Source organism: Ahaetulla prasina, chromosome 7 (genome assembly GCF_028640845.1).
Source record: "Ahaetulla prasina isolate Xishuangbanna chromosome 7, ASM2864084v1, whole genome shotgun sequence".
Classification (NCBI taxonomy): Eukaryota; Metazoa; Chordata; class Lepidosauria; order Squamata; family Colubridae; genus Ahaetulla; species Ahaetulla prasina.
Window position 1 is genome coordinate 8,226,051 of NC_080545.1, and position 19,932 is coordinate 8,245,982.

The 19,932-nt window shown below is 41.6% G+C and overlaps 3 protein-coding genes and 1 pseudogene across 6 annotated transcripts in view; 2 read left to right on the plus strand and 2 right to left on the minus strand.

Moving 5' to 3' along the window:
• The window catches only part of ATXN7L1 (ataxin 7 like 1), an 88,046-nt gene extending 78,363 nt beyond the window's left edge, over positions 1–9,683 (plus strand). For both annotated transcript variants that reach the window (XM_058190020.1, XM_058190019.1), the window contains 4 exons: positions 577–698; positions 2,789–3,737; positions 5,629–5,703; positions 7,692–9,683. In XM_058190020.1, coding sequence (XP_058046003.1) covers positions 577–698; positions 2,789–3,737; positions 5,629–5,703; positions 7,692–7,733 — 1,188 coding nt within the window. In that variant the 3' untranslated portion in view covers positions 7,734–9,683. The remainder of the gene's footprint in view (positions 1–576; positions 699–2,788; positions 3,738–5,628; positions 5,704–7,691) is intronic.
• A 3,150-nt stretch (positions 9,684–12,833) lies between these two features.
• LOC131202735 (U2 spliceosomal RNA) lies at positions 12,834–12,973 on the minus strand (annotated as a pseudogene).
• A 163-nt stretch (positions 12,974–13,136) lies between these two features.
• EFCAB10 (EF-hand calcium binding domain 10) lies at positions 13,137–17,931 on the plus strand. The gene is made up of 4 exons (XM_058189769.1): positions 13,137–13,346; positions 14,437–14,601; positions 17,134–17,218; positions 17,697–17,931. Exons 1-4 carry the CDS (start codon positions 13,250–13,252, stop codon positions 17,731–17,733), a joined length of 384 nt encoding a protein of 127 aa, XP_058045752.1. The 5' UTR covers positions 13,137–13,249; the 3' UTR covers positions 17,734–17,931.
• A 487-nt stretch (positions 17,932–18,418) lies between these two features.
• The window catches only part of RINT1 (RAD50 interactor 1), a 33,732-nt gene continuing 32,218 nt past the window's right edge, over positions 18,419–19,932 (minus strand). For all 3 annotated transcript variants that reach the window (XM_058189759.1, XM_058189760.1, XM_058189758.1), the window contains exon 16: positions 18,419–19,218. In XM_058189759.1, the coding sequence (XP_058045742.1) occupies positions 18,996–19,218 (223 nt within the window). In that variant the 3' untranslated portion in view covers positions 18,419–18,995. The remainder of the gene's footprint in view (positions 19,219–19,932) is intronic.

Sequence of the window (19,932 nt, forward strand, 5' to 3'; positions counted from 1 at the left end):
ATTAAATTAGATTATAATCATTATATTATTTTTGTTTCTCAACTGGCAAGTTTTGTCCAGTATGTTGTCTTTTGTAAATGCAAGTAATTGAAATGGAAGTTCCGAATTCCTCTCAAATATTTGTCGAGCAACTATTATTTGCACCTACCGGAGTTTGCATACCGTGATAATTTTTATAAGAATCACCGATGTTGGAAAGTACAATTCGGACAGGAAAATACGAGAGATAAGGTCACTACTATCAGGCGCGAAAGACCAAGTCTAACTTAACGGTCAGCAATTGCTTGGGGTTAGATAAGGATCAACAGAATTCAAGGGAGGTTGGACTTAGTTCGCTTGTGGCTACGCGGGGATTCTAAGCTAATACCCTTTTTCACTCTGCCCTCAAGTTTTGCCACCCCTTCTCCCACAATTTCCAAATCCTGTTGAAGTTGGGGCGGGTTAGGGAACCATGCCATTCTTTCTTACAATAATGTAACTAGCAAAGCCGCAGTTCAACCAACATTTCGAATGCAAGGATAGATTAATGTGGTATTTAAAATACTATTCTCTTGTTTCCTCTCCTTTCTTTCCTAGTTCTGTTCATTTGGAAGTCACCTGATGGGAAGAGGATACTACGTATTTGACAGGAGATGGGATCATTTTCGGCTAGCACTAAATTCTATGGTAGAAAAACACTTAAACTCACAAATGTGGAAGTAAGTATATTCGTGTTGTCTGGATGTTTCTTATTTTAATGCTTGCTTTTTTTTTTAAAATCAGATTTGTTTGCCACCCAACTCACAATTCAGGTGACTGAGTGGCAAAGAAAATACTAAAATTTAATAGTGTTCTGCAAAAACAAAAAAAAGCACATAAATAATGTGTAATTCTAATGCCAAAGCAAGGATAATAGTAACGTTGCTGAATACTTTTAGTAACCACACAGGAGTAAAGTATTAGCTACGTTTTGAGAAAAGCTTGCTCTCTTCTTTCTATCTATCCATCCATCCGTCCATCTCTATCTATCTATCTATTGATCGATCGAATATCTATCTATCTTATCTATCTATCTATTGATCGATCGATCGATGGATCGAATATCTATCTTATCTATCTATCCATCCATCCACCCACCCATCATCTATCTATTTATCTATCTAATATCTATCCATCCATCCATCCATCCATCCACCCACCCACCATCATCTATCTATTTATCTATCTAATATCTATCTATCCATCCATCCATCCACCCACCCATCATCTATCTATCTATTTATCTATCTAATATCTATCTATCTATCTATCCATCCATCCATCCACCCATCATCTATCTATTTATCTATCTAATATCTATCCATCCATCCATCCATCCATCCACCCACCCACCATCATCTATCTATTTATCTATCTAATATCTATCTATCCATCCATCCATCCACCCACCCATCATCTATCTATCTATTTATCTATCTAATATCTATCTATCTATCTATCCATCCATCCATCCACCCACCCATCATCTATCTATTTATCTATCTAATATCTATCCATCCATCCATCCACCCACCATCATCTATCCATCCATCCACCCACCCACCCATCATCCATCTGTCTGTCTGTCTGACTGTCTGTCTGTCTATCTATCTATCTATCTATCTATCTATCTATCTATCTATCTATCTATCTATCTATCTATCTATCTATCTATCTATCTATCTATCTATCTATCTATCTATCTATCTATCACAGTTTTATTGTTACATGTGAATGATGCAGAGTGAACAGAAGGGTAAGGTGGTTTGAATGTAGTAAATAATAAAAACATCCCTGTTAATTCAGATAACATGTTTCTTAATACCTTTTTTATATCAGATTCCATTCTGGCATATTATGAGTTTTGCAGGCAAAGCTTTGTAATGATATTCATGGACTGATATCATAATAAGGAAGTAGTGGGCGCTCCATCGCTGGAGGTTTTTAAGAGGAGACAGGACAGCCATTTGTCCAGAATGGTACAGGGTCTCTTGCTTGAGCAAGGGGTTGGTCTAGAACAGGGTTCAGCAACCCGTGGCTCTGGAGCCGCATGTGGCTCTTTCATCCCTCTGCCGCGGCTCCCTGTTGCTGGTCGGCTCCACAATTGATAGGACTTTCGGTTAGGACAGGTAGAGGAAAAAGGACGCCGCGCTAGGAGGAGACTATGATGGGGGAACGGGACTTCCGGTTGGCTCTAGAATTGAACGGGAGCTTCCGGGTAGGACTTTTGTGGCTCTTTGAGTGTTTAAGGGTGCCGACCCCTGGTCTAGAAGACCTCTGAGGACCCTTCCGACTCTGTTGAAGAGAACAGAAGGTGTTTTGGTCTATTTTTTCCCCTTTTAAGCTAGTTGCTTGTCTCTCTTGCACCGTACATATATATTGTTTATGTATCTACTGATGGCCAATTTGTCAGCCTACCAGGCTTCCAGCAATTCTCTAGCATTTTTGACTTGGCTTGGTCTAGGACGGTCACAAAGTTGAAACTCTGGTGAAGTCTCCCCATGTGCTTCGACATTGTTCACCCATGTCTTTTGACCGCTAGTTGGCCTTCATGGATGCGTTCTGCCGATCTTCTGCCTCTTTGCCCTGCGTAGTGGCCGTTAACAGTCATTACCCTGGATAAAACCCTAACTGCGGAAATCTGAGTCCGCGTCCCTATTTCTTAATCCTTGTAGGAAAGCTCTTTCCGCTTCGTGAGGTGAGGATGCTGGGTAAAACTGAAGGAAAACGCCTCCATCCCAACGTGTCTTTCTTTCCTTCCATACTTTAGGAAGATCCCTCCTGCGGTGGATAGCCCCATGCCGTCTCCAGCAGCCCATATCAGCAGCCCCTTCCCGTCCTCGGTCCTCCAACCTTTCAGTAATCCCACCTCGGCCTACATTCCCTCCGCGCCCGTCAGCTCAAGAATCCCTCCTTCGTACGTCATGACATCCGCCATGTTATCCAACGCCGCTTTGGCGACGGCGTCGGACACGAACTCCATAACGTCCCACGCCACCGCCTTCCCGCACGTGGCGGCCAGCCTGAGCATCGTCGACTCCACTTTTAAGATGCCGTCTGCCCTGTCGCCGCTGCCGGCCGTCATCCCTTCCCCGTCTCACAAGCCATCCAAAACGAAAACCAGCAAATCCTCCAAAGTCAGAGACCTGTTGTGTCGCGGCGACGAGCCTTCGAGTAACAAAAAGAGAAAGCTGCCGTCATCTTCCTCCTCCTCCTCCTCGTTATCTTTGCAGACTTCCTCCTCGTCCTCGTTTTCAGGGGCGCACAGGAAGAACTGCGTCTTGAACCCCAGCTCCACCCTCAATTCTTACCAGGCGACAGCTTCCTATAACAGCCTGTCTGTGCACAACGCAAACAACGGAACAAGCCCCTTCAGTGCCAAATCAGAGCCCTCAGGACGGACTTCGCTCTCCGGTAGCGCGGCGGCGGACTCGGTGAAACATATGAGCATCATCGTGAACAGTATTGACCCTTCCAGTTTCTCCGTCCCTTCCCTGGTGCACCCTTTGGCGGACCACTCCCTCGCCCCGCACAACGCGGTCTCTTCCCTGCCCCTTTGTTTCGACAAATCGGAAGGGAAAAAACGCAAGAACTCAAGCGCTAGCAGCAAAGCCTGTAAAATCACTAAAATGCCTGGAATGAATAGTGTTCATAAAAAGAGCACAGCCAATCTCATTTCTCCGGTGCCGGATACGCCAAACAATGCCATCTCTCGACCGGTAAGTCAGCTTTGACTGGTTGGTCTTAGAACAGGGGGTGTCAAAGTCGTTGAGGGCCGCATCAGGGTTGTGTTTGACCTCGGGGGGGCAGGGGGGGCTTGGCCAGCTCGATGTTACTCGTGTCAGGGGCGCATGTGGTGGCCAAGTGCTATGGTAGGACTTCCCCCAGACCCTCCCTCGCTCTCAAAATCCTTCTTTCCTTCTCTGTTTTTTCCTTTTCTCTTCATTCTCCTTCCTTCCTTCCCTTCTTTCCTTAATTTTCCCTTCCTTGCTCTCTTCCCATCTTTTACTTTGTCCTTCCCTTTTCCCTTTCTCCTTTCCTGTCCCTTCATGCATGCTCAAATGCAAAAGGGGAAACGTTTCTCCTTTTGGGTTTTTCTTTTTTTACTTTATTTTGCTAGCCCTCTCCCAGCGAAAACGGTGCTGGGGGCGGGGAGCTAACCCTAACCCTCCCCGAGCTCCATTTTCGTTGGCAGAGGCACTGCGAGCCGGTCCTTTGCTATTTCCAGAATGGCCCCATGGGCCAGATCTAAGTACCACGTCAGCCGGATCCAGCACGCGGTCCTTGAGAAAAGAATAAGAATAAGAATAGAATAGAATAGAATAGAATAGAATAGAATAGAATAGAATAGAATAGAATAGAATAGAATAGAATAGAATAGAAATGAAATAATGAAATGAAATGAAATGAAATTGTTTTTATTGGCCAAGTGTGATTGATTGGACACACAAGGAATTTGTCTTTGGTGCATATGCTCTCATTGTACATAAAAGAAAAGATACCTTCATCAAGAATTCTAAGTTACAACACTTAATGATAGTCATAGGGTACAAATAAGCAATAAGGAAACAATGAATGGAATGGAATGGAATGGAATAGAATAGAATAGAATAGAATAGTACAGAACAGAGCAGAACAGAACAGAACACAATAGAATAGAATAGAATAGAATAGAATAGAATAGAATAGAATAGAATAGAATAGAATAGAATAGAATAGAATAGAATAGAATAGAATAGAATTTTTTCTTGGCCAAGTGTGATTGGACACACAAGAAATTTGTCTTGGTGCATATGCACATAAAAGAAAAGATACCTTCATCAAGAATTCTAAGGTACAACACTTAATGATAGTCATAGGGTACAAATAAGCAATCAGGAAATTGAGTTTGACACCCCTGTCTTAGAAGAAGTCAGTCTTCTTGAGAAATCTCAGAATGGGATCCATGTGAGATTTCCAGAAATTCCAGGAAAAAAAACCAGCACGATCTGTTTTAGGCAGGGATGGGCTTCAAAAATTTTAGCAAGGGGTTCTCTGCCCGGTTGCTGGGTGAGTGTGGCCTAGTCGGCCTCCTGAACCATGGCCCGTGGGGGGGGGGGGTTGCCCTTCCCGGGTTCTGGAGGTCTTCCCCAAGTCTCCGGGCGTCCCCAGGCTCTGGAGGGCGGAAACATGCCCATTTCCGGCCTTCCCGAACTTCCGGTAGGCCTGTTTTTCTCCCTCCTTGAGCCTCCACCTGCATTCTGCACTTACCTGCATCCAAAACGGGCCGCGTGGGAACTCCTGGGAGGAGAGGGGCTGGGTGGGATTTGGGGGTTCTCTGAACTGCACAGAATCTTAGCTAGAGGTTCTCCTGAACCCCTGCAGATCCCCAGCAGCTCCACTCCTGCTTTTAGGACCGAAACATCCTATGACAGCACTTTTCATATCTCAGGATGGGTTGCTAGAAATAAGCCTTCCTTTAATGTTTTTAAGAACAATTGTTGTTGTTTTTTTAAAAGAAAACTTTGCTCCAGTGAAACAGGAATTGGTGGAAATAAAGGGTCTCTTTTTTTTGTTTTATCATTATTATTATTTGCAGATTATCGTAATAATTTGCATTATTATTTGCAGATTGGGAAAAACAGTGGTGTAGCTTTGTCCCAGTCCAGTCCTTCAAGTACATCAAATCTAATGCACAACAAACAAGTGAGTTGGTTTGTTTTGTAAAGTATATTTAAATCATACTGTGCATCACTTAATTGCTGTATTATTGTCAACAAATGTGGCTTATCTTAGCAAGTCCATTATTTTTACAGGTAGTCCTCAAGTTACAACAGTTCATTTAGTGACCGTTCGAAGTAACAAGGGCAAGGGGAAAAGTGACTTATGACCATTTTTCACGCTTATGACCGCTGCAGCCTCCGCGTGGTCACGTGATTGAAATTAGGATGCTTGGCAACTGACTCATATTTATGACCCCAGAACACGTGATCCCCTTTTTACGACCTTCTGACAAGCAAAGTCAATGTGGAAAGCCGGATTCCCTTAATACCTTTGTTACTAATTTAACAGCTCTGGCGATTCATGTAACAACTGTGACAACAAAGGTCGTAAAATGGGACAAAACTCACTTAACGAATCTCTCACTTAACAACAGAAATTTGAGGCCCAATTGTAGTCATAAGTTGTTCTGACCCGGTTCCCAAACACAATAAACCCTCTGAAGTTAAATCAATGATTCCTTTATTAGGAGCACCAGCAGCCCCGGCAAAAAGTTTCTCTCTCAACGCAGGCTAACAAGTCCGTCCGGCAGGGAGATGAATAGTTGTCTGCCACATCTATTCATCTCTGCCCTCTGCCTTTTATCCCCAGAGCTAGGTTGGGGCTTCACTAGCAACAGCGGCTCTTCCGTCCTAAGGACCGGCCCATAGATTTCCACTTCTCTCCTCTCCTCTGCCTTCTGTGCATCCGTGTGTCAGGCACTGGACCCAGCTGTTCCTCCTCTTCCTCATCAGCCACCTCCAGACCTGGGGGCTGTTGACTCTCCTGTCGTGTCCCACTCCTCCGCTGACGGCCGGGTCAGGGAAATCCGAATCAGGTGTGCCTCTGCAGCTCTGCCAAAGTCCTAGCAAAGTCCTCAAGGCAGGCAGGAGACCAGAAAGTGACTTCAGCAAGATATGTTTAGACTTTGCCTGACTCAGAGAATGCCAGAAAGCAGGTCCTTTATATAGGCCATGGGGTGTGGCTCCATGACTCAGCACTTATTTATTTATTTATTTATTTATTTATTCATATTTGTATACCGCCCTATCTCCCGAAGGACTCAGGGCGGTTCACAGGCAAATAAAACATTTATGTACAAATTAAGATAACCATTAAAAAACTTATTCTAATGCCAAATTATTAAAAATATAAATATAAATATTAAAACCAATTTAAAACCCCTATAAATTTAAAATCTAGTCCAGTCCTGCACAGATGAATAAATATGTCTTGAGCTCGCGACGGAAGGTTCGGAGGTCCGGAAGATGACGGAGTCCTGGGGGGAGTTCGTTCCAGAGGGTGGGAGCCCCCACAGAGAAGGCCCTTCCCCTGGGCGTCGCCAGACGACACTGCCTAGCTGACGGCACCCTGAGGAGTCCCTCTCTGTGAGAGCGACTTATCCAGGCCTGCCCCTCCCTTCCTTCTGTTGCCTCCGCCTATCAAGTCTTCTGACGCGAGGGTCACTCCAGTCGGCAGCTGTTGGTAATAAACCTTCCTCAGGCTCACATGCTGTGGAGGAGGGGGAGGGGTCTAGTTGCTCTGTTTGCCTGGGTATGGAGCCAGAGCTGGGGGCTGGAGGTATTTCTTCTTCTTCAGCCTGTCTGGGCATGGAGCCAGGGCTGGGGGCTGGAGGTATTTCTTCTTCTGTGTTCGGAAGCAGATAAGAAGACCCCGGCTGAGGTGAGAGCGGGCAAGACACAACATCTCCATCTGAGGGCTGACGGATGGGCCAGGCTCCGCATCTGTCTGTCTCTCTCTGCCCGCTCCGTTCCCTCTTCCCCCTCAGAGCGTTCTGGTTGCCTTGATGCTGGCCCTGACTCCCACACCTCCTCCTCTTCCTCCTCCTCCTCCTCTGACTTGGCTGCGGGAGGGGCAAGATTTGTCACAATCCCATTTGTCATGTAAGGTGAACTGTTTATTTTCTCTTTCAGAAAACGTTAAATCGGCCTGGTAGGATAAGGACTCTTCCATGAATAAGGAGAAGAACCATCTCTATATTTTTGCAGCCCTTCTCCAAGCCAGCTTATTGGTTTCTGTGTCCTGCAGATATTTTTTCGTAATTTTGTATTAAAATCGTTCCTTTTTTTTTCCCCCATAAAATTTGTAGTCATGGTTTACTTTAATTTCTTACATGCGTTGGCCTCTGATCTGTGCAATCGGTCTTGATTTTTTTTTTTAATTAATGCCTTCGGAAGGAAATTTTCCTCTTTTCTTTTTTAAGTTAATTGCAACAACGGGAGCAGTGGACATTTCGAAATAATGCCATTTGTGATTTAAAAAAAAAAAAGAATAGATTGAGCAAAACTATTATATCTTCAATTTGCGGTAACTTCTGTATCAAATATTGTCCTCGGGTTTAAAAGAAAATGTCCATCCATTTTGCTGACATAATGGCTACAAGTTTCAGTGTTTCTAGATTCTTTCCACACACTGAAGGGTTAATGCATCTAGCTATTGCCACTATTAACAGGAATATTGTGTGATCATTTCCTCATGCTTAGTTGAAGGGGCCAAGAAAAGGACTGCAGTCCTTGGTGAAAGACAGAAGTTGGACATAACTGAATTTGCATCAGTAGAATTGCACTGACAATGTTTTTACAGGAATTACTGATTTTTTAAAAAAACAACAACAAAAGATTTTTTTGTAATCAGGAAACCAATTATACTAAGGTACTTACAAAATTACTACAAAGGAAATAACTTTTTCTTTCTACAGAATTAAAAGTGCACTTAAATGCCGGTTTATTTACATCTTGGGGAGAAATGAAAACAAATGCAAATAGATTTATTAGCTTCTTTCCTTTTAAAGTAAAGGCTTACGGCAGATTTTAAAACATAGGAAAAAAATGTTTAATAACAGTAAACAAGGCTAGGCCTCTTTTGGGGGAAATTAGAAAATATTCTCCAAATAATTTTTATAATGTTATTGTAATTTATGTTTTTCTTATACTTGGGAAGTGACAAGAGTAGTTTCATGAACGATGTGAAACTAAGAAAATATAAGCAATGGTTGTATTTTTCATGTATTTTGAGTTACGTTTTATTGTACATTCTTCAGATTGGGGAAAAAAATATGTACATATCTTTATTTTTGCACAATTTTTTTGTCATTGGTTGTAGGAACAGAGCCTTGTTTTTTAAAAACTAATTTATTTTGTGTTGTATAGCTGCAGGAGTTATCAGATTTCAGTAGCAAAACAATGCTCCGATGATCGAACTGCTGATCTATATTTTTGAGGGGGAGGGGGGAGAAAAGATACGATGCATATGAATTTTGAGTGGCTGCTGAAGGAACAATTTAATAATGTCAAGACTTCCTTAGCTTAACATGCATCTATTCTGTAGAAAGCTGGATATTTGTGGGTGTTTTGGAATAACATTCGTTTTAACGTTTCATTTTCCGTGACTTAGATCTCACAGAATTTTGGAAACCTAAGTATCAAATACAACCCTCCACATTTTGTCCCTTCACGTTTTTATTTTTAAAAGTTCATTTAGTTTATATATACTAAAATGGTATATATAATGCGGTTTTAAAAATGGAAAGGACCAATACAAGGACCAGCCTGTATTGTAGTGTAGCATTTGTTGAACTGGGTTTTTTCCCCCCGTCCTTTCCAAGCATTTTCCATTCTACACACCCAGCTTTCCAGAAAACGTGATTTCCAGCAATAGAGGCACAGAAGCTTTGGTCGTTAACACATAACGCAATGCATAGGCCCCGTCAGCCATATTTTAAAAAAATTAAATTAAATTAAAAAAGCAAACTTGGGTAACTTTGTATGCCTTCTTTTGTATCGATGTTAACAATTGTACATAGTGCTGATCAACCTTTGTAGAGAATAGTTTATACAGCATATTCTATTATTGCCGATTCTCAGTGAACTCTTGTTTAAAAAAAAAAAAGAAGAAAATTTTTTCTATCTACACCTTCTATTTTGTTACGCTGTTTTACCCATGGCACTTTAAGAAAACTTTGGGTTTTACATAGCTGGTCGGTCATGGGAAATAAATAAATTTAAAAAAAAAACTGTTGCACAGAAGTGAAATTTGCACCTCCTCAATTATGCTTTCCTACTACAGATTTTAGAATCTTTTTCGAGAAGACTTTTGAAGATAAGCACGTCCAATCATTCTAAAAAGAAAAAAAAATTGCCATATGTGTACAGTGGATTTCTTTTCTACGGACCCATATTTTGTAACACTATTTTCCTCCTCCTGCACCTTTTATGTATTAGCGGTATCAAGAGAGAAACCATTCCATGCTTGTGATAATTGTAAGTGTTGAAAGTAGATTGTAAATAGTAAAAATTTATGACTTACAGTTTTGAGAAAAGGGAAAATAAAGAACAAACGTATGTATCTTGACTGATACTGCCATGGTTTAGCACCAGGCCTAGAGATATTCTCTAGCGGGCGATTGTATTTCTTTTGTTATTTGTTGGTTTTGCTTTATTATTATTGTTGTTATTATTATTATTATTATTTGTAACATGGCTTTGTAAATAAAATAATTTATATGTTTCTAAGAAAAAAAAAAACACGCAGTGCTTTATTGCTTTGTCAAAGAAAAAGGGTCGAGTCACCCGGGAAAAGTTATAAGCCAGTGACGGCTAACCTTTTATGGACAGAGTGCCCAAAGTGCGTGCGCACACCCGAACCCCCCAAATGCAATGCGTACACGGCCCCCGCACATGTGCCCTGCCCCCTTCACGGCAGAGACCCAAAGACCAGCTGGCTGGCGGGAGGCACACGCGCATGCGCAGCAGAGCTAAACTTGGGGCAACGGCTCATGTGCTATCAGGGCACTGCGTGCCACCTCTAGCATGCGTGCCATAGGTTCGCCAACATGGTTATAAGTCTTGAGTTATAAGTTAAGTTTTTATTAGGATTTGCTCTGAACTAGAAATCCACTATCCAAAATAAGGAAATATACTTAGTTTTTCTGCTTATCCTGTGTGATGACTCCATAGTGGGGGTCTCCAACCTTGGCAACTTTAAGACTTGTGGACTTCAACTCCCAAGTTCCTCAGCCAGCAAAGCCCACAAGTCTTAAAGTTGCCAAAGTTGGAGACCCCCTGCTCCATAGCGACCACATATCTTTTATATGTGGTGCTTGAGAGCATATGCACCAAGACAAATTCCTTGTGTGTCCAATCACACTTGGCCAAAACAAAATTCTATTCTATTACCTACAAAAGCCCCAGTGAAAAGGATTTAAGGACACAGTATGTGTCTCGCACAACAATCTTCTGGACAACTCTTAGGGAAAGAAGGCCTTTGATCTTCAAAAAGATTGACTGGAGGGTTGTCCAATCATTTCAGAGCTAGGTATCAATCATCAGACAGATTTCAGTAGGGTGATAGACCTCATCCACTCTCAAAAAGCCTCATCTTGTTAAATCAACACAAGCCGAGTTAATCGGCAAGGCACTTTGCATCATGCTTCATAAGGATATTTTAACAAAGCCATATTGGCTGAGAGTTTCCATACTACAAGTTGCCCTTGACTTGCAATCATTCGTTTAGTGACCAACGTTACGACAGCACTGGAAAAAAATGACTGTAATTGTTTTCTACACTTACGACCACTGCAGAATCTCCATGGACACATGGTCAAAATTCGCTTATGTGAACTCTGGTTTTAAGTCGCTTTTTCAATGCCGTGGTAAATTCAAATGGTCAATAAATAAATGGTTATACATCAAGGACTACCTACACTTGTTAGGTGAGTTTTGTACACTGCAGAGAGTCACTTTGTGGAGTTAGATGGCCATATACATTCATAAGAGATGGTTCTGCCCTCTGGGATAAGATAGAATAGGAGCTGGAAGGGACCTTGGAGGTCTTCTAGTCCAGCCCCCTGCTCAAGCAGGAAAACCTATACTATTTCAGGTAAGTGGCTGTCTAGTCTCTTCTTAAAAACCTCCAGTGATGGAGCACCCATGATTTCTGAAGGAAAGCTGTTCCACTGGTTAATTTTCCTCATTCCTTCGCTTAGGTCGGTATTTGTCTACATCAACAACTTGACGCTTTGTTGAGTTGATGGAAACTCATCAAAGAGATCCAATTGTGGGGAAAAGGAGAGCTATTCTATTCTATTCTATTCTATTCTATTCTATTCTATTCTATTCTATTCTATTCTATTCTATTCTATTCTTTTTATCTCCAAGACCATTCCTACCAACATTGACAGGATAATGAACAACTAGACACAGGAACAGTTTTCCCCCGAACGCCATCACTCTGCTAAACCAATAAGTCCCTCAATACTGTCAAACTATTTACTAAATCTGCACTACTATTAATCTTCTCATCGTTCCCATCACCCACCTCCTCCCACTTATGACCGTATGGTTGAACATGTATGACTGTAACTTTGCTGCTTGTATCCTTAAGATTTATATATTGTTTCCTGGTTCCATATTTGTACCCTATGACTATCATTAAGTGTTGTATCTTGATGAAGGTATCTTTTATGTACACTGAGAGCCTATGCACCAAGATTAATTCCTTGTGTGTCCAATCACACTTGGCCAATAAAAAATTCTATTCTATTCTATTCAAAGAGCAGATTGAAAAAGAGAGACGTGTTCTCTGAAATAGGAACCTGAATCAGGGGTCTCCAACCTTGGCAACTTCCAGACTTGTGGCCTTCAACTTCAATTCCAATATCCAGAATCCATGCCGGCTGGGGAACTCTGGGAGTTGAAGTCCACAAGTCTGAAAGTTGCCAAGGTTGGAGACCCCTGCTCTAAATGCTTCAAGGACCCTCTAAAACAGGGGTCTCCAACCTTGGTCCCTTTAAGACTTGTGGACTTCAACTCCCAGAGTTCCTCAGCCAGCTTTGCTGGCTGAGGGACTCTGGGAGTTGAAGTCCACAAGTCTTAAAGGGACCAAGGTTGGAGACCCCTGCTCTAAAAGGATGCAGTATAAAATGCAATATAAAATCCTTCCATTTCCCTCACTATCCTTTCAGAGCTGAAGAAGCTTCTTGGAGGGGAAGAGAAACGTCTTCAAAAAAGGAAAAACCAAGAAAGTCCAGTTGCCTCCTGAAAAAAAAGCACTTTTGTGTCACGTGGAATATACACTAATCAGCATGCATTAAAATGGAATTTCGTTGCAAGAGGACCCGTCCCAAAGCATAAAATTGCTTTATGTGTCCCCAGATCTTTAACTACACTTGATCTTAGCCAAAAGGCCGAGAAGCGATCTTGAACCAATTCAGAAATTTTTGCAAAAATTTTGCAACTTTCAACATTTTTGCAAATTACAAACTCTCCCGCTATTTCCCGGGCCAAGTGCTTTGGACCGGAGGCCACGCCCCTCCCGCTGTCGTCAACATTCGCCGCCGCTCCTTCCCGATGACGTCACAAGCCCAAGCCCAGCGAGAAACAAGCGGGCGAGCAAGCTGATTGGTCGAGCGAGCGGCTCTCGTTATGGCGTCACCTTAGCGGCGCGTCCTGGACCGTCGCCTAGCAACGGCGAGATGGACCGAGAAACGGAAGGCCGCGAATACTTGGCCCAGCACAAAATCCCGGAGCTTTTGTATACTTTAACCTCGTTGTTGCTTTATCACCGGCCGGGTGAGAAGTTTGCCCCGGGGACTCCGCGTTTTCCTGCCTCGGGAAGACTAGAAGAAGGGAGTATAAAGAGAGAAAATGGGGGCTGGGAGGACTACAATACCCAGAATCTCGGGAATTCTGGGAGTTGAAGTCCATAGGTCTTCAAGTGCCCAAGTTTGGAGGCTCCTGCACTAGGTTAAAAGGTGTTTTTCAACCTTGTCCACTTTCAAGGTGGGTGGACTACAATACCCAGAATCCACACCTGCTAGGGAATTCTGGGAGTTGAAGTCCACAAGTCTTCAGGTTCCCAAATTTGGAGGCTCCTGCATTAGGCTAAAAGGTGTTTTTCAACCTTGTCCGCTTTCAAAGTGGGTGGACTACAATACCCAGAATCCATGCCTGCTAGGGAATTCTGGGAGTTGAAATCCACGAGTCTTCAGGTGTCCAAATTTGGAGGCTCCTGCATTAGGCTAAAAGGTGTTTTTCAACCTTGTCCGCTTTTAAGGTGAGTGGACTACAATACCCAGAATCCATGCCTGCTAGGGAATTCTGGGAGTTGAAGTCCACGAGTCTTCAAGTGCCCTGCGTCTACTACAGTTGAATGGGTGTGGTATCTGAGTCAAAAGCTGTTGTACCTGAGGAGGGGAAGAGTATTTACACACACAATGCATTTGCTCAGCTGACTAAGTGCAAGATTTGTGGCAGTGAGGATGGAGGTGGGTTCTCTGAGCTTTGCAAGTTGGCTTCCGAACATTTCGCTACCAAACTAGGTAACGTCTTCAGTGGAGTTGTTGAGGGATTGTCAGCGTTGATGTTTTTCTAGTGATAAGGGCTTCAGGTGTGGGTGTGTCAAGTGATGGGTCTTTGTGGCCGTTTGTAGCGGTTCTCCTGAATTTTGGCAAGTTAGTAAAAGATTCAAGGACACGGATTGTAATTCTGTGCCTCTCTTGGCCAAGAAGAGGAAGATACGAACTGCCTGAATGGCCAAAAGGTTGAGCCAGAAAACATGAAACGCTTTAATCGTCAAATCATTTTAATAAAAACCAAGAGTTAGATATCTTGAACGATATGGTTTTGGATAACAAAACATGCCCGTCTTTTTCCTTTTTAGAGAGACCGAGAGAATTTTTGATAAAGACGTTGGAAAAAGTAAAGATTGCCAAAGCAACAAGCGACGATTATCCCAACCTTATGGACGAGTCAAACTTGGATGCAATGTTTGATATGATAGATATCGGGGGCGAAGGCTACATAAATGTAGTGCAGTACAAAGGAGGTTGGTGTTTCTTCATATCTTACGATCTTCATCTTATTTATGTCTTCCATGACAAGATAACAGCCATCCGAAAAACCTCAAAAAGACTACCTTCCATTTTCTAACAAATGTAACGATATTTTAAATTCCTGTTCAAAAATCCAATGGATTTGTCTGTAAATACCTGAAGCAGCTTGGCTAGCAAATTTATACTTTATCCAGCATTATAGTGTATGACGCATCTTCCAATAAACAAAGAAAAGTATATCAATATATATATATATATTAAAATATCAACTTCCTTCTTAGAAGTTTTTAGATTGCTACGCTGGTGTGCTATAAAACTGCCCAGGGCTCTCACCACTTCCTGGATGAGAAAGCAGAAATTTAGCAAAAGCAGTTCAGGCAGTCCTTGACTTACAATGGTTCATTTAGTGACCGTTCAAAGTTACAACGCCACTGAAAAAAAGTGACTTACGACCCAATTTTTTCATACCAATGACCATTGCAGTATCCCCCCCCATGGTCACGTGATTTAGAGTAATTTTTAATTGAGTGGTTTTATTTCTTGTTATTTTAATATTCGGCCTTATGGTTTCAGATTTTTAAATTTCAAATATTGTGTTTTAATTTTTGTATGTCTTTTTAACTTGGCTGTAAACCGCCCTGAGTCTTTGGAGAAGGGCGGTAGAGAAATGTAAATAATAATAATAATAATAATAATAATAATAATAATAATAATAATAATAATAATAATAATAATAATAATAATAATAATAATAATTTACATTTGGATGCTTGATGACCAGTTCATAGTTACGATGGTTGCCGTGTCCCGGGGGTCGTGTGATCCCCTTTTGCGACCTTCTGAAAAGCAAAAGTCAAGAGGGAAAGCCAGATTCACTTAACAACTGGGTGACTCATTTAACAACTTCAGGGATTCACTTTAAGGGCCTTCTCTGTGGGGGCTCCCACCCTCTGGAACGAACTACCCCCCCGGACTTTGTCAGCTTTCCGACCTTCGGACCTTCCGCCGCGGGCTTAAAACATACTTATTTAATTGCGCAGGACTGAGTTAGATTTTAAATTTATGGGTTTTAAATTGGGTTTTATGTCTATATTTTTTAATTATCGGGCTTTTAGAATAAGTTTTTTAATTGCTTTTATATTGTATTTATGTGTTTTTAAGTGCCTGTAAACCGCCCTGAGTCCTTCGGGAGATAGGGCGGTATATAAATATGATCAAATAAATAAATAAATAAATAAACTAAGGTGGCAAGAAAAGGCGTAGAACAGGGGCAAAACGCACCCAACAAAATGTCTCACTTAACAACATCAATTTTGGGCTTAATTGTGGTCATCAGGTGAGGATTATCTGCATACATAGGCAGGATGAAAACTGTTCCATTCTGAAACTTGTAATAGAGATTATCACCTACCGTTGATAAGATTAAGCAAAGAAAAAAACTAAAAAACTAAAAATTAACCTGGTTTGAAAATACAGCTCACAAGGAGGGTCCTTGTGAGCTGTATTTTCAAACCAGCTTAATTTTTCTTTGTTTAGATCCTGACAGAATATGTATGTATTCCTTTGTGCCAGGAACCACAAAAAATATTTTTTGCGGTAGCAGAAAGCTCAGGATGAAGTCTATGGAAATATTTGTAGCTACATCACATAATTATTTTACTGTTTTTTTTACTGTACTTAAGCTTTTAATTTTGTCTTCCTTTGAGTAATATAATGACAGCTGTATATACAGATTATAAAAAAACTGAATCTACATGACAAAACATAAGCTCTAAACCAGAGTTTTCCATTTGTATCTGCCTCCGTCTGTTTGCTGTATAATTTGCTTCACTTAACAACTGGGTCACTAACTTAACAACTGCAGTGATTCACTTAACAACTGTGGCAGGAAAGGTTGTAAAATGGGGTCAAAAGTCACTTAACAAATTTTCACTTAGCAGCAGCAATGTTGGGCTCAATTGCGATCGCAAGTCGAGGACTACCTGTATATTTAGCAAGCCACTGCTTGGCATGATCCAGCTATGCGATTCCCGACAGGTGGGACACCCGAACTGTGATTTTGGTGCAAAACACACGATCGCAATAATCGAAACACAAAATAAATGGTATAAAAATGTAGGGTGTAATCAAATTTGGAAGCCTTGTTTTGAATAATTGTGCATGGGGGGGTAGTTATACTCGGGGTAATGTATACTACAGCAGTGCATTCAGAAATATATATATGTGTGTGTGTGTGTTTTCTGAGGTTTTCGCGGGTGTTTGTATGTAGGTCTTTGGTTATTTGGGTTTTCTCCCACGTAAAATTGGAAGTGTCTTGGCGACGTTTCGACGAAGTGTCATTCGTCATCTTCAGGCTGGTGTTTACAGCTTCGTGCTTCTATGAGCAATGTGTGATCGTCGAAACGTGCCAAGACACTTCCAAATTTTACGTGGGAGAAAACCCGAATAACCAAAGATCTACATACAAACACCGCGAAAACCTCAGAAATTATATATATAATATTTTCTCTCTCTTATGTGTTTAGCACTCGAGTCTCTGGGATTGAATAGCCAGGATGTAACTTATAAAGAAAATGACGTAATTACATCAAAGGTCTTCAAAGAAAATGTGTAAGTTAAACCAGAATATTACATTTTATGGGGAATTGCAGCAGGGGTGAAATGCTCCTGATCCGGTAGCGATGGTGGCGGGTGGTTCAGAGAACCGGTAGCAAAAATCCCTGCGGCCCCACCCCACTTGCCCAGCTGAACCACACAATCATCAGAGGTGGTTTTTGGTTTTTTTACTTTTAAAAGCATTTTTTTCCCGGCTCCATTTCCTCTTCCTCCTCGGAGCTCTCAGGCTGCCTTGATGCTGATCCCGACTCCCATGCCTCCTTCTCTGATTTGGCTGCCAGAGGGGCCAGTGGCTGACAGACTGCACAACATTTAACATAAAAACGTGTAATATACACACGCAGAAATTTTTATATTATCGTGCTTGCAACTAAATACGCTATTCAATCCATAACCAGGCTGGCTGTAATGAGGAAAATGCATTTTTAATATATATTCTTTACATGTTATATATCTTTGTTTTCCTCCACAGGACAAAAAAATTTACTGAGATGTGGACAACAGTTTAATCCTGAATATTCTCACCTGGAATACTTTATATATATAATTTTAGTTTTATGGGGAAAAAAGCTACGGATTGAATTTATATGTAATGGCCTTCACTTGTACTAATTGTATCATCCTTGGAGCATTTTCTGCATTTCAGAATCTTCAAAACTGTTATCATACTGAATTTGCTAAATAAATAATGGGAGTATTAGCCAACACTGAGCTTTTCAGCAGTCCTTTTATTTCAGGGAGATAGGTTGAATTTAAAATGAATTTTTTCCATCAGAAAAAAAGATGACATTATGATTAGTTTATCCATTGCCCGAAGATCAGGAACTCCAATTTTCTAATCAAAAGGAGGAGACTAATCACATTTATTATCTAGAATTATAGAGTATATTCAAAGAAATTTAAATTTCTGCAAAGTGTTTATTAGACGTATGTTGGCATTAGGAGCCAAACTAAGTAAAGTTTGCCACAGAATGGCAGGCAAAGATGTTTATCTATCCCTTTTGTCGACACTGTGGTGGTTTCATTCAAAAAGGAAAGAACGGTTTTGCTCTTTTTACCTCAGCGTAATATTGTGTAATATTGCAATCTTGCTAACACAAAAGGTTCAGGACACCCTGATCCAGCCTAAGCAAGATTAATCTGAGCCTCAGAAGAGACAATAAAGTGACACTGATCTATCTCAGATTTTTAAAAAAAAAATACTCCAGTGTGTTCAAGATGACTATTTCCTATAATATGGAGCATATGTTAGAATAATTTCCCATTGAAAAGAATGTCCCTTGATTACAATTGAAAAAAACGACAGATATCACTGATGGTTAATTTGCAACTGAACCCAACCGTCAATATATTAACCAGACTTCATCAAATTACAAATGTTTCTTTGAAACAATGATATATATCATCATCTTCATTTAGTGACCCCACAATCCCTTGTGGGGCGGAGTCTGGGTAACTGAACGGAACTAGCAGAGCGTTTGAATGGCCGGATGCCTTTCCCTGTCGCCAATGCGGAGTTTTGTTTAGCAGATACATTTTCATTGTGACCAGAAAGAGAAATATCTGCCTCTAGCTAGGATCGAACTCACAGCCTTCTGATTGTGAGGTGAGAGCTCCACTTCTAGACCACCGCATCAGTCCAAAACGGTTAATTTTCAATGTGTTTTTAACATGTGTTTTTTTCTTTCCAAGGCAATGTACTCAACATCATGTGAGAACAAGGGGTAATTTCTAAATAATGTAATAGAAATTAGTGTCTCTCCATTCTTGATTATCTGCCAGCGTTAGGCCAATTCGTCCTCAAATTAAGGAGGATCTCAACATCCTTTGGAGCTAACTTATAAATGCCAAGTTCATTTAATGCCGCCACAGCAGTGGGTTGATTTGCATTAAAGGCGATTCCACTTCTGGTTTCGGTGTCCGACTGTAGCACGTCCTTCAACAGCAGGGCTGAACCAATGTTTAGGTTCAGCACAATACAAGCCTCTTTGATGCTGCATAAGGAGAACAAACCAACAAACCAACAAATCAGTTCTAAACCTGGTTTAGAAGTTTACGTTGAACAGCTCTAAGTGTGAAAATTAGCCATGTCACTTTTTTCAGTGCCGTCGTTAACTTTGAACGGTCACTAAACGAATGGCGGTTAAATCAAGGCGTAACTGTAAAGAGCAGTGGAGTTTTGCTAATCTCTTAATTGCACCAGAGCTAGCTAGAACCAAAGGAATACCTCTTAGAATGTGCCCAAGTCTCTAAATGAGTTCGATTCACATAAATCTGATCTCCACATCCTCTCTAGGAGTCTCTGGAGGCTGGGGACAGCAAAGAAGGTCACTTCCTGTCTAACCGGAAGTTGGTAAATGGGCCGTTTCTGGCCTCCGGAGCGCCTCCAGGGGGATGGGGAAGGCCGTTTTCCACCCTCCTCCCCAGACTCATAGAGAGGCTCTGGAGCCAGGGGAGAGAGAAAAATGGGCCTATCGGGCCATCGTGTCAGGAAGGGAGGGGAAGGGGAGAGACACGCGCATGCGTGGGGACGTGACACATAGAATTATGGGTGTGGGCACGCGCATGCATGACATCCCCCCTCGCCCTCCCCTCCTGGCACGCGATGGCAAAAAAGTTAGCCATCCCCGTCTTAAACCATTTTATGACACTGAAACAAAAGAGGCAGGCCAAAGAGACAGGTTAATCCCAAAGGTGCTTCCTTCCCC

What these genes read in the sequence shown, in the direction of transcription:
- EFCAB10 (XM_058189769.1), top strand. Translation starts at nt 13,250, where the DNA reads ATGGACCGAGAAACGGAAGGCCGCGAATACTTGGCCCAGCACAAAATC. An exon ending in GTTGCTTTATCACCGGCCGG is followed by an intron (nt 13,347 to 14,436) that starts GTGAGAAGTTTG and finishes TTTCCTTTTTAG; the next exon opens with AGAGACCGAGAGAATTTTTG. An exon ending in TGTAGTGCAGTACAAAGGAG is followed by an intron (nt 14,602 to 17,133) that starts GTTGGTGTTTCT and finishes TTATGTGTTTAG; the next exon opens with CACTCGAGTCTCTGGGATTG.